At 36.1% G+C, this 14,875-nt stretch overlaps 1 protein-coding gene across 1 annotated transcript; it reads left to right on the top strand.

Annotated features, from left to right (window-relative positions):
* LOC110725795 (serine carboxypeptidase-like 42) lies at positions 1-14,570 on the top strand. The gene is made up of 10 exons (XM_021905266.1): positions 1-918; positions 1,242-1,349; positions 1,457-1,549; positions 1,656-1,748; positions 2,094-2,179; positions 12,491-12,769; positions 12,904-13,037; positions 13,408-13,500; positions 13,624-13,741; positions 13,826-14,570. The coding sequence occupies exons 1-10, from the start codon at positions 657-659 to the stop codon at positions 13,988-13,990; spliced, it is 1,431 nt and encodes a 476-aa protein (XP_021760958.1). The 5' UTR covers positions 1-656; the 3' UTR covers positions 13,991-14,570.
* Positions 14,571-14,875: the final 305 nt, after the last annotated feature.

Here is a 14,875-nt window from a genome sequence, read left to right as displayed (position 1 = left end):
GTAATTTTGAAATACCAAAAATAGAAAGGAGGAATGTAATTTAGGACGGAGGGAGTACTACATACTAGTATGTTTAATCAATGTTAATAATCATGCTTATTTCGTCTCCATACATTTTATACAGCTCTTAAACTAATAATAAATGGTACTCTACTACTCTGTAAACTTTTAGATTCAACTTTTATCGGAGGGAAATTGGATAAAAAAATTAACGTTAAAATCAAATTCAAAAATATAAGAAAACCAATTCATCTACCCAATACCATTAATATAACAGCGAAGGTCACAGCTACCATACAACTACTTCTATCTTTTCCAGAAAAACACACCTTTCATTTAATGTAACATCAATTTTGTAAATTCCCTTAAACCCCAGATCTTTCTTATATAAACCCACCATTTTTAACATAAAAGATTAAACAATTTCAATCATTTTCAGATTTTTCACCACTCAAAAAAAGTGATTAAAAAAAAAAAAAAATTCTTTTTAGTGTGACTCAAATTTTTATCTATAAATACATTTCCAAAACTTTATCCATTCACTAAAATTTATATTTTCAAGAACTTCTGAGTAATATATAAAGAGGTAACGTGCATAAATATATATTTTAAAAAGAAAGTGAAAAAATTGAGTGTTTTTTAGGAGCAGAGTAAATATGAGCAAAAGGGTTTTATCCGGTGGTTTTTGTTGGTGGTTGACGGTGGTTTTGGTGGTTGTTGTTGGTGGTTTTGATTGCGTAACGGCGTACCCGAAAGAGGATCTTGTTGTAAATTTACCTGGACAACCAAAGGTTGATTTCAAGCAATTTGCTGGGTACATTGATGTTGATGTTAAAGCAGGAAGAAGCTTGTTTTATTATTTTGTTGAAGCTGAAAATAATACTCAACATACTCCTCTTAGTCTTTGGCTTAATGGAGGTATAATTATTTCTTATTATAATAATGTAGTTATATTGGTTTTCGCAATTTTTTGAATCTTACAGTGATGTACTTGCCAATGTGTTAGATTTCGTATGACTTTTTATTAATGAATTTTTGTCGGTTTTATTAAAAAAAAAAAAAAAAAGTTGTTCTTAGATTGTTTGAGTAGGGTATGTTACTTTGAGTTGGGTTGTTTGTATGTGCTTTTGTAATTAACCAAGGACAAATAAAAAAATAAAAAAAGTTTCTATTTTGTTTTTGTTAGAAGAAGTTTTGTTTTGGAGTTTAATGTTACTGTTGTATAACTGTTTTTACTGCAGGACCTGGTTGTTCATCAATGGGAGGTGGTGCATTTACAGAATTGGGACCATTTTTTCCAAGGGGTGATGGAAGAGGTTTAAGGGTTAATTCAAAGTCATGGAATAGAGGTTGAAATTTGGACTTTATATTAATGCAATTCATGTTATGTTGATGAATTATGCAATAGTTTTAAGACCTTTGTTGTGATATTACTTGTGAATTTGTTACTTTTTAGCGTCGAATCTACTCTTTGTTGAATCGCCTGCTGGTGTGGGATGGTCGTATTCAAACACATCGTCTGATTATAATACCGGGGATGCAACCTCTGGTATGGACTAGAAAACATTTGTTTGATGCTAAATTTTGGTTGAATTTTCTGGCTCTGCAAGTATTAGGCCTGTTTCTGATGTTTTGATATTTAACTTATATTGCAGCTAAGGATATGCTCAAATTTCTGGTGAATTGGATGGTCAAGTTTCCTGAATTTAAATCCAGGGATCTGTATCTTACTGGGGAGAGTTATGCAGGTTTGTTCATTGCATAACTCGCACTTATTTAGTTGTTTTTGTAGCAGGAAAATTTTTAATGAATTATCTGTTTGCACTGTACAATTACATAGTTGGGATTGTATTAGATGAGAAGTTTTATGATAATTTTGTTGTCCTAGTTTGTACAAATCTTTCCTTGATCTAATTACTAAGTATTTTAGTTGTAAATTGAACTCGTATACTCAAGTTGCCTTATCTGTAGCAATACTCAAGAACAAAGTCTAATATTCTGGTTTTCGTTCAAAGCTAACTTGTCTGTTACATTCCTGCTGTCTTACTGATGTTGCTGTTAGATTTCTGACATTATCGACGTTTATACTGCAGGGCACTACATACCACAACTGGCTGTTGCTATATTGGATCATAATGCTCAATCAAAGGCCTCCAAGCTCAACTTGAAAGGAGTTGCTGTAAGTAGTGCAGTTTCTTCTTGTTGAGTCCCTTAGGTTTTGATTGATAGTTTTGAATGATGACAAACAGCTAAGGGAAACAGGTCCTTGAAAGTGTTCGATACAGTTGGGGAACCAGCTAACATAGAACACTGTTTCCCCAGACAAGTTATTACTTACATGAGTTTTCTTATTGAACTAACTTGTCTTTATACAGGGAACAGTTATATGATAAAAGTGTTATGTACTGGTAGGGAACCAGTATGTACTGTTTCCATGGTTGCTATGTGGTAAAGCAGTCACATACTCTTTATTGTGCATTAACCATGTTACATGTGCAGTAGTTGAGTTGATTCCAAGACTTGGAGCATAGAAGCCTTTCGAAGATATTTCGAAGAAAGATTGTTTGCTCATAATAGAAGTATTCAAGGAAGATTCAAGTCTTGAAGATTACATGAAGAAAAGACGATTTATGCTTTAATATGTTATCTAGGTTTTCATGTAATATGCTCCGTAGTATGCTTGCATGTTTGGGTTATATAAGTGCTTAAAAGTATATTGAAGTATGATATGAAATCTGGTACAAAGTTGGAACAGGTTTCATAACATGTTTCAATTCAGGGAACCAGGTCGGGGAACCAGGTTCACTGTATTCGAGCTGCCGTTTTGGAAAAAGATTTTACAAAAAGATTTTTTCGAAAAGATTATCTTGAAAATATTTTGTGCAGCTGGAAATAAGATGAAATATTCTTGGTTACCTAAAATCTAGGAGTATTTATCTTAATTGATTCTATCTTTGTGATTAAATCAAATAAGATAAAAACTTTCCTAAAATTACATTATATCTTATTCTCTAAGATTGTGTGATTTAAGGAAACTAGGTTTTAGGAATCTAAGCTTATATAAACTCATCTTATTTCACATATTTCGTGTGCCTCTCCAGAAATTAAAAGAGCAATTATTTGAGAGCATATACTTAAGCACTAATCTCATTCATCAAGTCATATACAAGAGCATTCTAGTATTTAAACTTTTTCTCTTAATTAGCTTCGTAGAAGTGAGATCAAAGGAGAGTTTTTGATTCTTGTATTGAGTCTTTAACAAAGGGGTTAAAGGCTGGGTGAGTGTTTGTGAGTTCAAACACATTGGGCTTACGAGTGTAAGTCGAGAGCACACTCGGAGTAGAGTGTGGGGTTTGCTGGTTCCCGGAGTAGGGAACAGCAGAGTGTTCTTTGTCTTTGTTTTTCGGAGTAGATTAATAAAGAACTTAGGATAGGAGGACGTAGGCCTGAGTTGGCTGAACCTCGTTAAATTTGTTGTGTTCTTTATTGCTTTGTTTAGTTAAATTTGTTGTCTTCTTTATTGCTTATTTATATTCCGCTGCGTACGGGAACCAGCACAACTGGTTCCTCACACATAATCCGAAAAGAAGCAAAATTAGCCAACGATTACTTAACACTCAATTCACCCCCCCCTCTTGAGTGCCCATTGAACCTTCAATTGGTATCAGAGCCTAAGCTTCTCGAAAGAGTAACATCTAGAGGAGTTAAGAATGAGTACTCAAGAATTAAGTGCAATCGGTTATGACAACAAGTCACCCAAGTTTAATGGAAATAATTATGCTTGGTGGAAGAACAGGATCCAGAATGTTATCATGGGTATTGATTATGAATGCTGGCTCGTAGTTAAAAATGGTCCTAATATCATTCTCAAGACAGATGTTGAGGGGAACCAGGTTCCCAAGAAGGATAGCGAATTGGTCATTGCTGATTACAAGTTGCTGGAAAAGAATGCTAAGGCAATGTCAATACTACAACAAGCAATAGGTGAGACCGAAACAAATCGTATCTCTGGCTGTAGTAGTGCTAAGGAGATATGGGACACCCTTGAACTTGCGTTTGAGGGAACCAGCGAGGTAAAACGGTCTAAAATTGATTTAATCATGTCTAAATATGAATTGTTTGCCATGAATAAAAATGAAAAAATCAATGATTGCTTTCGTAGGTTTATGACTATTGTAAATGATCTTAGATCTCTTGGTAAAAATTTATCTGACGAGGATCTTGTGAGAAAATTATTGCGTAGTTTAACAGATGCATGGACAGCCAAGGTAACAGCAGTATACGAAGCAAAGGATCTGTCTACCTTGTCTCTGGAACAGCTGATTGGTTCCCTTATGACTCATGAGATGCTGATTGACTCTAAGTCTGAGAAGGAACCAGCAAGAGGCATGGCGCTTAAGGGAACAGTAGAAGATGATGAAGATGAAATTAGCATGATTGCAAAAAGATTTGAGAGATCTCTTCGAGATCAAAGAAAGAATTTCAAAGGTAAGCATTTTAAAAACTATAAAAAATCTAACTCTAATTCTTCTTCTACAGGATGTTTCAAGTGTGGAGAAAAAGGACATCTTATTCGAGATTGTCCTAAGTGGAATGACAAACAGTCTAAATCCGGAGATAAACAAGCATACAAGAATGCCATGATAGCTTCCATGTGGGGAGACTCTGACTCAGGGTCAGATGAAGAAGAAGGATCACCCAACTCAGATGTTTGCCTAACTGCCTTTACAAACATCAAGGAAAACAGCACTGGTCCAGGAACCAGAGGGGGAACCAGTACATTCAACAAATGCTTTATGGCAAAGAAGGATGTACTACATGAACGCAAGGTAAGCTTAGAGCAAATTAGAGAAGATATGCATGAATATGATAGAGAAAATATGCTTGCTTGTATTGATTCCTTACTAGATGAATGCTATAAACTAAGTGAAACATACATAACTTGCAAAAGAGAATTAAAAGAAAAACGTGGTGAATGTAATATTGCTATTGCTAGTTGTGATCATCTAGAAGGAGTCTGTTATGAACTAAAAAATCAAGTAGCAGAACTAGAGGTTGAATTGGACAAGTGTAAAGTGGAACTAGAAAAGGAAAGATCGTTTGAACCAATTGATGGAGAAGAGGATCTGACCTCCTGGTTCCCTAGAGACTTATCAACCACTAGTGATACTCTTGATTTTTCAGTAGCTATAAGTAAAGCAAATTCGTGTACTAGAACTTCCTTGTTGAAGGCCTTTGAAACATTGGCTTACAACCTGGAAAACTCTCACAAGGAAATTGCTTCACTTAAAGCTGCACAGTTCACTGTTTCCCCTACAGGTACCAGTGTAGATGTCAGTAATACGATTGATAAGTATGAAAGTAATATTTGTGATTTGCATGCGGAAATCAATCAACTGAAAAAGGACAAGCAACCAGTGATTGTTGACATGTCTATTGACTCTATGGTTTCAAAACTTAATCTACAATTCGAAGCTTTAAAAAGTAACTTTGATTTTCTTAAAGAGAAAAACGAATTGTTAACTAAAACACTTGAAACCAGAGAAAAAGAACTTAATGATAGTCATAGACATGTGGACAAATTATTGAATGCTCAAGAATCCTTAAATTACCTGACTTCATCAAGAGGAAACAGAGGAAAAGTTGGTCTTGGTTATACTAGACAGAGAACCAGGACTAACTGGTCTCCCAGAGAAACCACCTGGATCAAAGAATATCAACGAGGCAAGTATGTCATGACTAAAGAAATGCATGTGTGTTTTCATTGTGGTAAAAATGGACATAAGATACATGAATGTCCAGCTAAGAATATTAGTGCTAATAAGAACAGCAAGGGTGTAAAATATGTGTGGAGAAGAAAGGATCAACAAGATGTTAATGTTGTTGAAAAGGGACCCAAGTATGTTTGGGTTCCTAAAACTAATGTTTGATTTGCTCTTGCAGGCTAGAGTGAAGGGAGACACCTATTGGTATTTGGACAGTGGTTGCTCAAGACACATGTCCGGGGATAAAGATCAATTCCTTTCACTAGTGGCCTTTGATGGAGGAAGTGTCACCTTTGGGGATAACAACAAGGGAACCATCACTGGTTTAGGTAAGGTTGGTAAGACACTTTCTAACGCAATAGATGATGTTTATTATGTTGAAGGCTTGCAACATAATCTCTTGAGTATTTCTCAATTATGTGACAAAGGTAATATAGTTGAGTTTCAAGCCAACCTATGTCACATAGTTAACTCACAAACAGGAGAACTTGTATGTGAGGGAACCAGGAAGCATGATGTTTACATTACCTTCTTAGATAAAATCCCTCAAGACAAGTCCATCTGTTTGAGAGCTGTTTCTGACAATAATCAATGGATTTGGCATAAGAGGTTTGGACATGCTAGCCTAACACTTCTAAACAAACTTAAAACACGTGACTTAGTTGTAGGCCTTCCTAACATTAAGTATGAAGCTGATAAAGTTTGTTCTGAATGTGTAAGGGGGAAACAGGTCAAAAATTCTTTTAAGTCTAAAACTGTTTTGAGTACCAGCAGACCCTTCGAACTTGTACACATTGATTTGTGTGGTCCCATGAGAGTACAAAGTCGAAGAGGTCATAGATATGTCTGTGTTATGGTTGATGATTATTCCAGGTACACTTGGGTAATGATGTTACACACAAAGGATGAAACGTTTGAAGAATGGGTAACATTGGTGAAACAAGTGGAGAACCAGCTCACCCACAAGCTGGTCTCGGTAAGATCAGACCATGGTACTGAATTTGAAAATGCTAACTTTATTGATTATTGTAGGGAACATGGAGTTAATCACAACTTCTCAGCCCCTAGAACACCTCAACAGAATGGTGTTGTAGAAAGGAAGAATAGAACTCTTGAGGAGATGGCGAGGACGATGCTCATTGAGAGTGGTCTCCCAAAGAGTTTTTGGGGAGAAGCTGTTGACACTGCTTGCTATATATTGAATAGAGGTCTCATTAGACCAAAGTTAAATAAGACTCCCTATGAACTGCTTAAAGGTCGAAAGCCCAACATTACATATTTTCGCATTTTTGGATGTAAATGTTATGTGCATAATAATGGGAAGGACCAGCTTGATAAATTTGATCCTAGAAGTGATGAGGGAATCTTCCTTGGATACTCTTCTCACAGCAAAGCATATAGAGTCTTTAATAAAAGGACTCTTCGTGTTGAGGAGAGTGTCCATGTCATTTTTGATGAATTTAACATGTCTTCTGAGATTGCGCAGGTACAACCTGATGAAGTGATTGGATTGATGGATTTCACGGGGAACCAGTATACTGGTCCCACGGATGAAGTGCAAGCAGATCTAGGCCTACCAAATACTCCACCAGATGATAATGATGAAGTGCCTAGAGAAGAAAATGAAGATAATGAGGACTCTGAAGGGGAACCAAGTCCTGATGGTTCCTCAAATAATAGACAGGTAATGAGTTCAGGGGAAACAGAAGAAGGTACCACTCCTGAACCTGAGGTAAGTAATGATAGAGGAAACAGCATGAATGTGAATCCTCCTGGCTCCTCAGAAGAAGGAGAGATCCATGAACATGCTGGTTCCCAACTTAATGAGAAAGCACAAAACAGTCTTAATTTTAAAAGTTATAGATATCAATCTTCTCATCCCACTGATCAAATAATTAGTGATATAAATAAGGGGATTCAAACGAGAACAAATGTTTTTCAAAACTTTTGTGCTTTCTATTCTTTCCTGTCTAATGTAGAGCCTACTGACTATAAAATGGCATTGACTGATCCTGATTGGGTACTAGCTATGCAAGATGAGTTAAATCAGTTTCAGAGGAACCAGGTTTGGCACCTGGTTCCCCGTCCCAAGGAAAGATCAGTCATTGGCACTAGATGGGTCTTTAGAAACAAGTTAGATGACCTTGGTACTATAGTCAGAAACAAAGCAAGGCTAGTGGTGCAAGGGTACAATCAACAAGAAGGAATTGATTATGATGAGACGTTTGCACCAGTAGCTAGGCTAGAGGCTATTAGGATTTTAATTGCTTATGCTGCTCACATGAATTTTAAGCTGTTTCAGATGGATGTTAAGACTGCCTTCCTCAATGGATATTTAAAGGAAGAAGTATATGTGGAGCAGCCACCTGGTTTTGAAGATGCACTGTTCCCCCAACATGTGTACAAGTTGGACAAAGCATTATATGGGTTGAAACAAGCTCCGAGGGCTTGGTATGAAAGATTGTCCAATTTCTTGATGGCAAATGATTACAAGAGGGGAACAATAGACAAGACCTTGTTCATAAGAACCAGGGGGAAACACTTGATTGTAGTACAAATTTATGTTGATGATATTTTATTTGGTGCTACTAATCAGGTTTTATGTGATGAATTTGCTAATCTTATGCAGAGTGAATTTGAAATGAGCATGATGGGAGAACTAGGATTCTTCCTAGGGCTGCAGGTTTTATGTGATCCATCAACAAAAGTACTTAAAAGAGTTGCTGAAAAAATTCGGCATGGAGAACAGCAAAGCTTATGATACACCTGTTCCCCCATCTACAAAATTAGATGCTGATCTTAAGGGAAAAGATGTTGAAGCTTCTCTTTATAGAGGAATGATAGGTTCTCTACTTTACCTAACAGCTAGTAGACCTGACATTGTGTTTTCTGTTGGTTTGTGTGCTAGGTTTCAAAGCAATCCAAAGGAATCTCACTTGAAGGCTGTTAGAAGGATACTTAGGTATCTTGTAGGAACAGCAAATCTGGGATTGTGGTACCCCAAAGGCAGTACCATTGATCTTATTGGATACACAGATGCAGATTATGCTGGTTTCTTAGTTGATAGAAAGAGCACATCAGGTATGGCACACTTTCTTGGCTCTTGTCTAATTTCATGGGGTTCTAAAAAGCAAAATTCAGTGGCCCTATCCACGGCAGAGTCTGAATATATAGCTGCAGCTTCATGTTGTTCCCAGCTACTGTGGATAAGGAACCAGCTGAAAGATTTTGGTGTTATTTATAAAAGTGTTCCTATTTTCTGTGATAACACTAGTGCAATCAATATTTCAAAGAATCCTGTGCAACACTCCAAGACAAAACACATTGAAATAAGACACCATTTTTTAAGAGACAATGTGGAAAAAGGATTGGTGGAGATGTTGTTTTGTAAAAGTGAAGATCAAATTGCTGATATCTTCACAAAGCCTTTGTGTAGAGAGTCTTTTTGTAGGTTAAGAGTCCTTTTAGGTCTAGTTAGACTTTAGGTATTGGCTTCAATTACTTCCTTCAATGATTGGTTAGAATGGTATTCTCTTGTATAGTGTGTGTACATACTTATGTTGATATCTTTCAAGTGTTGTGTAGATGGTTCAAAATCTCAAAAGGATTGAGAATCATTGTTGTAAGAAACAGGTGAAATCAGGCTGAATTGCCAGAAACAGCGTGACATGGTTCTATACAGGTACCAGCAAAGGGAAACAGCAGACCAGCTCTGATATGTCATCCGATAATATCTTTTATTTTCGGAAGATTACTATAAGATATTTCCTTTTGGAAGGAATTTATCTTATTTCAGTTATTTAATCCCATATAAAAGGCAAACATATCATATGCCTTATTTATAGTTGGTTGAGATAATTATGGTAAAAGATAATTACCAAATTTTTGATTTCAATTTTAAAAATATCCTTTACAGTTGCTTTTTATTGGCTCAACTAACTCTTTTCTTTCCTTCTTCTCTCTTTGTGCTTCATTGTTAAAAATATACACTAACCCTTTGTGCAGATCATCAATCATCATCACTCGAAATTCTCTTTCTCTCTCTCGTATGCTTTAAATTCATCATTGTTCATTTGGTTACTGTTCACTCAAGGAACCAGCTCAGTCTCAGGGGGAACATCAGAAGGAAGCATAAATGTCCTTAAGCCCGAAGTTGGAGGAAATTCAGAAAAGTCAAAGTGAAAAGGATGAAATAGAGGTTGTTGGTTATTATGAGGAGACACCCACTGCTAAGACCATGGTACGAAGTAGAGTAACTCAATTAAAGAAGTTCACTGAGAAGGTGCAGGAGGAACAGTCCATTGACGCTGTTCCAGGAACCAAGAGAAAAAGGGTACCAGCAAGAACCTCCTTGCTTGATTGATGTGATGCTAGTTTTGCACTCGTTATGCAACAAGGAGAACATTCTGAATCAGTACATATCTCTCATGATTTATAAAAAAAAAAAAAAAAAAAAAAAAAAAAAAAAAAAAAAAGAGGAACCAGCAGGTCAGGAAGTGGTTTTGAAACAGATTGGGGAATCACAAGAATATGCTTAGTAATACAATGATTTTGGTTTAAGCAGAGCATGGTGACAAAGATGAAGAGGAATCAGATGATAATACAGAAGATGTTGCAAAGTTTGAGGAGGAGGAAGGGAACGAGAATGATGATGAGGAGTGATGCTGTTTCTGTTCTTGTTTCCTCACCCTCATGTTTATTCTAAAATAACTGATTTTGTTGGTCTGTCTACTTCTCTCCATTCCATGAACTTTCTTTTTGGATGGATTTGGGCTTCTTTGGTTGAACTTTGTTGGCTTGTATGAACTACTAACTCTGCTATGGTATGAACTGTTTGACTAATCTCTTTTTGCAGCATAATGCTTGAATGGTGGTTGATGCCATTGTATGGATAAGCACATTAACTTGTGCACATTGCTTTTACTTGTGGATACTTTTTAATGATGCCAAAAGGGGGAAGTAGTCTGAAGTTGAAGCCTAAGGTTTAGCTAGTTTAGATTGAGTCAGTTTGAGTCTTTTTATTTCGTATTTTCTATTTTATGTTTAGGGAACCAGTTGGCCTAACTGACTTGTTCCAAAGAGTCTTGAGTCCTTGTCTTGAGTCCTTGAAGTTTTTTGACGGTTTTCCTTTTGAGCATGTTCACAGGTTCAGGAACTTCAAGAGTTTGTCATCATCAAAAAGGGGGAATTTGTTGAGTCCCTTAGGTTTTGATTGATAGTTTTGAATGATGACAAACAGCTAAGGGAAACAGGTCCTTGAAAGTGTTCGATACAGTTGGGGAACCAGCTAACATAGAACACTGTTTCCCCAGACAAGTTATTACTTACATGAGTTTTCTTATTGAACTAACTTGTCTTTATACAGGGAACAGTTATATGATAAAAGTGTTATGTACTGGTAGGGAACCAGTATGTACTGTTTCCATGGTTGCTATGTGGTAAAGCAGTCACATACTCTTTATTGTGCATTAACCATGTTACATGTGCAGTAGTTGAGTTGATTCCAAGACTTGGAGCATAGAAGCCTTTCGAAGATATTTCGAAGAAAGATTGTTTGCTCATAATAGAAGTATTCAAGGAAGATTCAAGTCTTGAAGATTACATGAAGAAAAGACGATTTATGCTTTAATATGTTATCTAGGTTTTCATGTAATATGCTCCGTAGTATGCTTGCATGTTTGGGTTATATAAGTGCTTAAAAGTATATTGAAGTATGATATGAAATCTGGTACAAAGTTGGAACAGGTTTCATAACATGTTTCAATTCAGGGAACCAGGTCGGGGAACCAGGTTCACTGTATTCGAGCTGCCGTTTTGGAAAAAGATTTTACAAAAAGATTTTTTCGAAAAGATTATCTTGAAAATATTTTGTGCAGCTGGAAATAAGATGAAATATTCTTGGTTACCTAAAATCTAGGAGTATTTATCTTAATTGATTCTATCTTTGTGATTAAATCAAATAAGATAAAAACTTTCCTAAAATTACATTATATCTTATTCTCTAAGATTGTGTGATTTAAGGAAACTAGGTTTTAGGAATCTAAGCTTATATAAACTCATCTTATTTCACATATTTCGTGTGCCTCTCCAGAAATTAAAAGAGCAATTATTTGAGAGCATATACTTAAGCACTAATCTCATTCATCAAGTCATATACAAGAGCATTCTAGTATTTAAACTTTTTCTCTTAATTAGCTTCGTAGAAGTGAGATCAAAGGAGAGTTTTTGATTCTTGTATTGAGTCTTTAACAAAGGGGTTAAAGGCTGGGTGAGTGTTTGTGAGTTCAAACACATTGGGCTTACGAGTGTAAGTCGAGAGCACACTCGGAGTAGAGTGTGGGGTTTGCTGGTTCCCGGAGTAGGGAACAGCAGAGTGTTCTTTGTCTTTGTTTTTCGGAGTAGATTAATAAAGAACTTAGGATAGGAGGACGTAGGCCTGAGTTGGCTGAACCTCGTTAAATTTGTTGTGTTCTTTATTGCTTTGTTTAGTTAAATTTGTTGTCTTCTTTATTGCTTATTTATATTCCGCTGCGTACGGGAACCAGCACAACTGGTTCCTCACACATAATCCGAAAAGAAGCAAAATTAGCCAACGATTACTTAACACTCAATTCACCCCCCCCCTCTTGAGTGCCCATTGAACCTTCACTTCTGTTTTGATAGGTTGGGTTCTTTTCAAAATCTTCAATGTAGATAACCTGTTTTGCTTTCTGATTTTGAATCAGATTGGAAATCCACTTCTCAAACTCGATAGAGATGTTCCTGCAACATACGAGTTTTACTGGTCTCATGGAATGATCTCTGATGAAATTGGCCTTGCCATCATGAATCAGTGTGATTTTGAAGATTATACCTTTCCAAATCCTCATAACGAAACTGATGTTTGCAACAATGCTATATCAAAAGCAAATACCATTGTTGGCGATTATGTCAACGAGTATGATGTTATCCTTGATGTCTGTTATCCATCTATTGTAGAGCAAGAACTGCGGTTGAAAAAAATGGTGAGATCACTGTCCTTCATAGTAATTTTTACCCTGACATAAAATGAGTAACGAAACATCATTGCAAGAATTTCAGATGCTTATTATGAATGGATTGATTTTTGTTCCTGAATACAAGTATAAACTTTTTTCAGGCCACTAAAATGAGTGTTGGAGTTGATGTTTGTATGACTTATGAAAGACGATTCTATTTCAATCTTCCTGAAGTACAGAGAGCTCTCCACGCAAATCGGACTAATCTACCTTATGAATGGTCTATGTGCAGTAGGTATGTAATTTTAGGAAACCACTCTGTCTACTTGTGGTGATTGATTTTCTCAGCTATATCTTTATATGATATAACATTTTCTGATAACCCCTTCAGAAATAATGAAAAAATCTAGCAAGGCATTAGTACACTAGTACAAGCATTCCTTGCAAAATTGAACTGATTTGTAATAACTTGACTCAAACCCACAATACTACCAAAAAATGCATAACCATTATTGACCCGAACCTAAAATGATCCAATCATGCCAGGAAAGTTAATTGCATAACAGACACAAATATGATCCAGCCTGAATATGCAGTTAACAAAACTAAAATTTCATCTTCTTTCTTTCTCATTTTTGAATTTCTGACTGTGTCATGTTTTACAGCATTCTGAATTACACTGACACTGATGGTAGCTTGAATATGCTTCCTCTGCTGAAAAGGATACTGTTGCACAATATTCGTGTATGGATCTTCAGGTAACAGTCTATGAAACTTACACTTTTCAAACCAAAGTATGAAGAAATATATCAAAAATTACACTGCTTAAACTTATTTCTTTAATTTTCGGCAAGCCTAAACATCTGTTACACTGTTGACAGTGGAGATCAAGATTCTGTTGTGCCACTGCTTGGCTCCCGTACCCTTGTTCGTGAGCTTGCTCATGACCTCAAATACAATATCACCGTCCCCTATGCAAACTGGTTTCACAAAGGACAGGTAAATTGTTGATGCATTGATGTCAGCTTTCTCCCCTTTTCCTGCTGTTACTTCTCTTAATCAAGCCTGCATATCTACTTACAGGTAGGAGGTTGGACTACTGAATATGGAAACTTACTCACATTTGCGACTGTGAGGGGCGCTGCACATATGGTACCTTATGCACAACCATCAAGGGCTCTGCACCTGTTCAGTTCATTTATACATGATCGAAAACTGCCAACAACAACTAAAGAATCCATAGAATGATGAGCTAGATTGGAAACTGATCTAGTTCTGGGTGCTCTCAAGTTGCATCCTGCAGTTCTGCAACATTCTACTAAGAGGGATAGTATTAGATGATTAGTGATAAAGGATAGAACTACTTCAAATTTCGAAATAAAGGATACTTAGGATAGTTGAATTTTCGATTCATCTGCAAGATTAAAGTGAGGGAGCATAGATATCTGTTGATTTGAGTTTCGGAATCAGGGTCAAAGGAGCCTGATTCCTGTGATTTGAGATCTGTAAGTTAGTTTGACATTGTTTTGCAGTTTTTTTTAATGGGAAATAAATTACATGTTCAAACATATTTTTGCAGCAAGTCAACAAAACTCAAGGCAGGTACATAATAAACAACACATTTCTTGCTGTAATTCTTCCCTCATCATGTATCAGAAGTAGTATTTAAGTTTGTTCCATCATTCTAGTGATCAATAGCCCGCCTAGCTCAGTTGGTAGAGCGCAATTCAGGGTATATCCCACCACTCTCCATGGGTGGTAAGCAATATAAAATCAATGGGTAGTTGTGGTCGTGGGTTCGATTCCCACGGCGGGCAGCACTTTTTCACCATTTTAGAGTTGATTATTTGGTGTAACACCCATTTCTTGTATGCTTAGGTAATCAGCAATTAGTAATTTCTTAGAATAGAATCTCAATGGTCGAGACATTTTTCTATTTTAAACGTTTCAAAATAATGGTTACACTTACACTTTTTTCACGTAGAAAGTATAATAAAAAGAACTTTTTTTATTTTTTTTTATTTTTTTTTTACCAGATAATAAAAGAACTTTCATTTAGTGACTTTTTTTTTATCTCATGACAATTTCAACTAATCAAGGAAGTTCCACTCTCTCCCTGATGCTAATCAAATG

This window comes from Chenopodium quinoa, unplaced genomic scaffold, assembly GCF_001683475.1.
Source record: "Chenopodium quinoa cultivar QQ74 unplaced genomic scaffold, ASM168347v1, whole genome shotgun sequence".
NCBI classification, from domain to species: domain Eukaryota; kingdom Viridiplantae; phylum Streptophyta; class Magnoliopsida; order Caryophyllales; family Amaranthaceae; genus Chenopodium; species Chenopodium quinoa.
Note: the sequence above shows the minus strand (reverse complement) of the source record. Positions and strands in the feature narration are given on the sequence as shown.

Excerpts from the sequence above, each read along its gene's own strand:
- LOC110725795 (XM_021905266.1), top strand. The coding sequence starts at position 657 with ATGAGCAAAAGGGTTTTATCCGGTGGTTTTTGTTGGTGGTTGACGGTG. Across the intron at positions 1,350-1,456 it reads TTCAAAGTCATGGAATAGAG|CGTCGAATCTACTCTTTGTT; the intron begins GTTGAAATTTGG and ends GTTACTTTTTAG. Across the intron at positions 13,742-13,825 it reads ACTGGTTTCACAAAGGACAG|GTAGGAGGTTGGACTACTGA; the intron begins GTAAATTGTTGA and ends ATCTACTTACAG.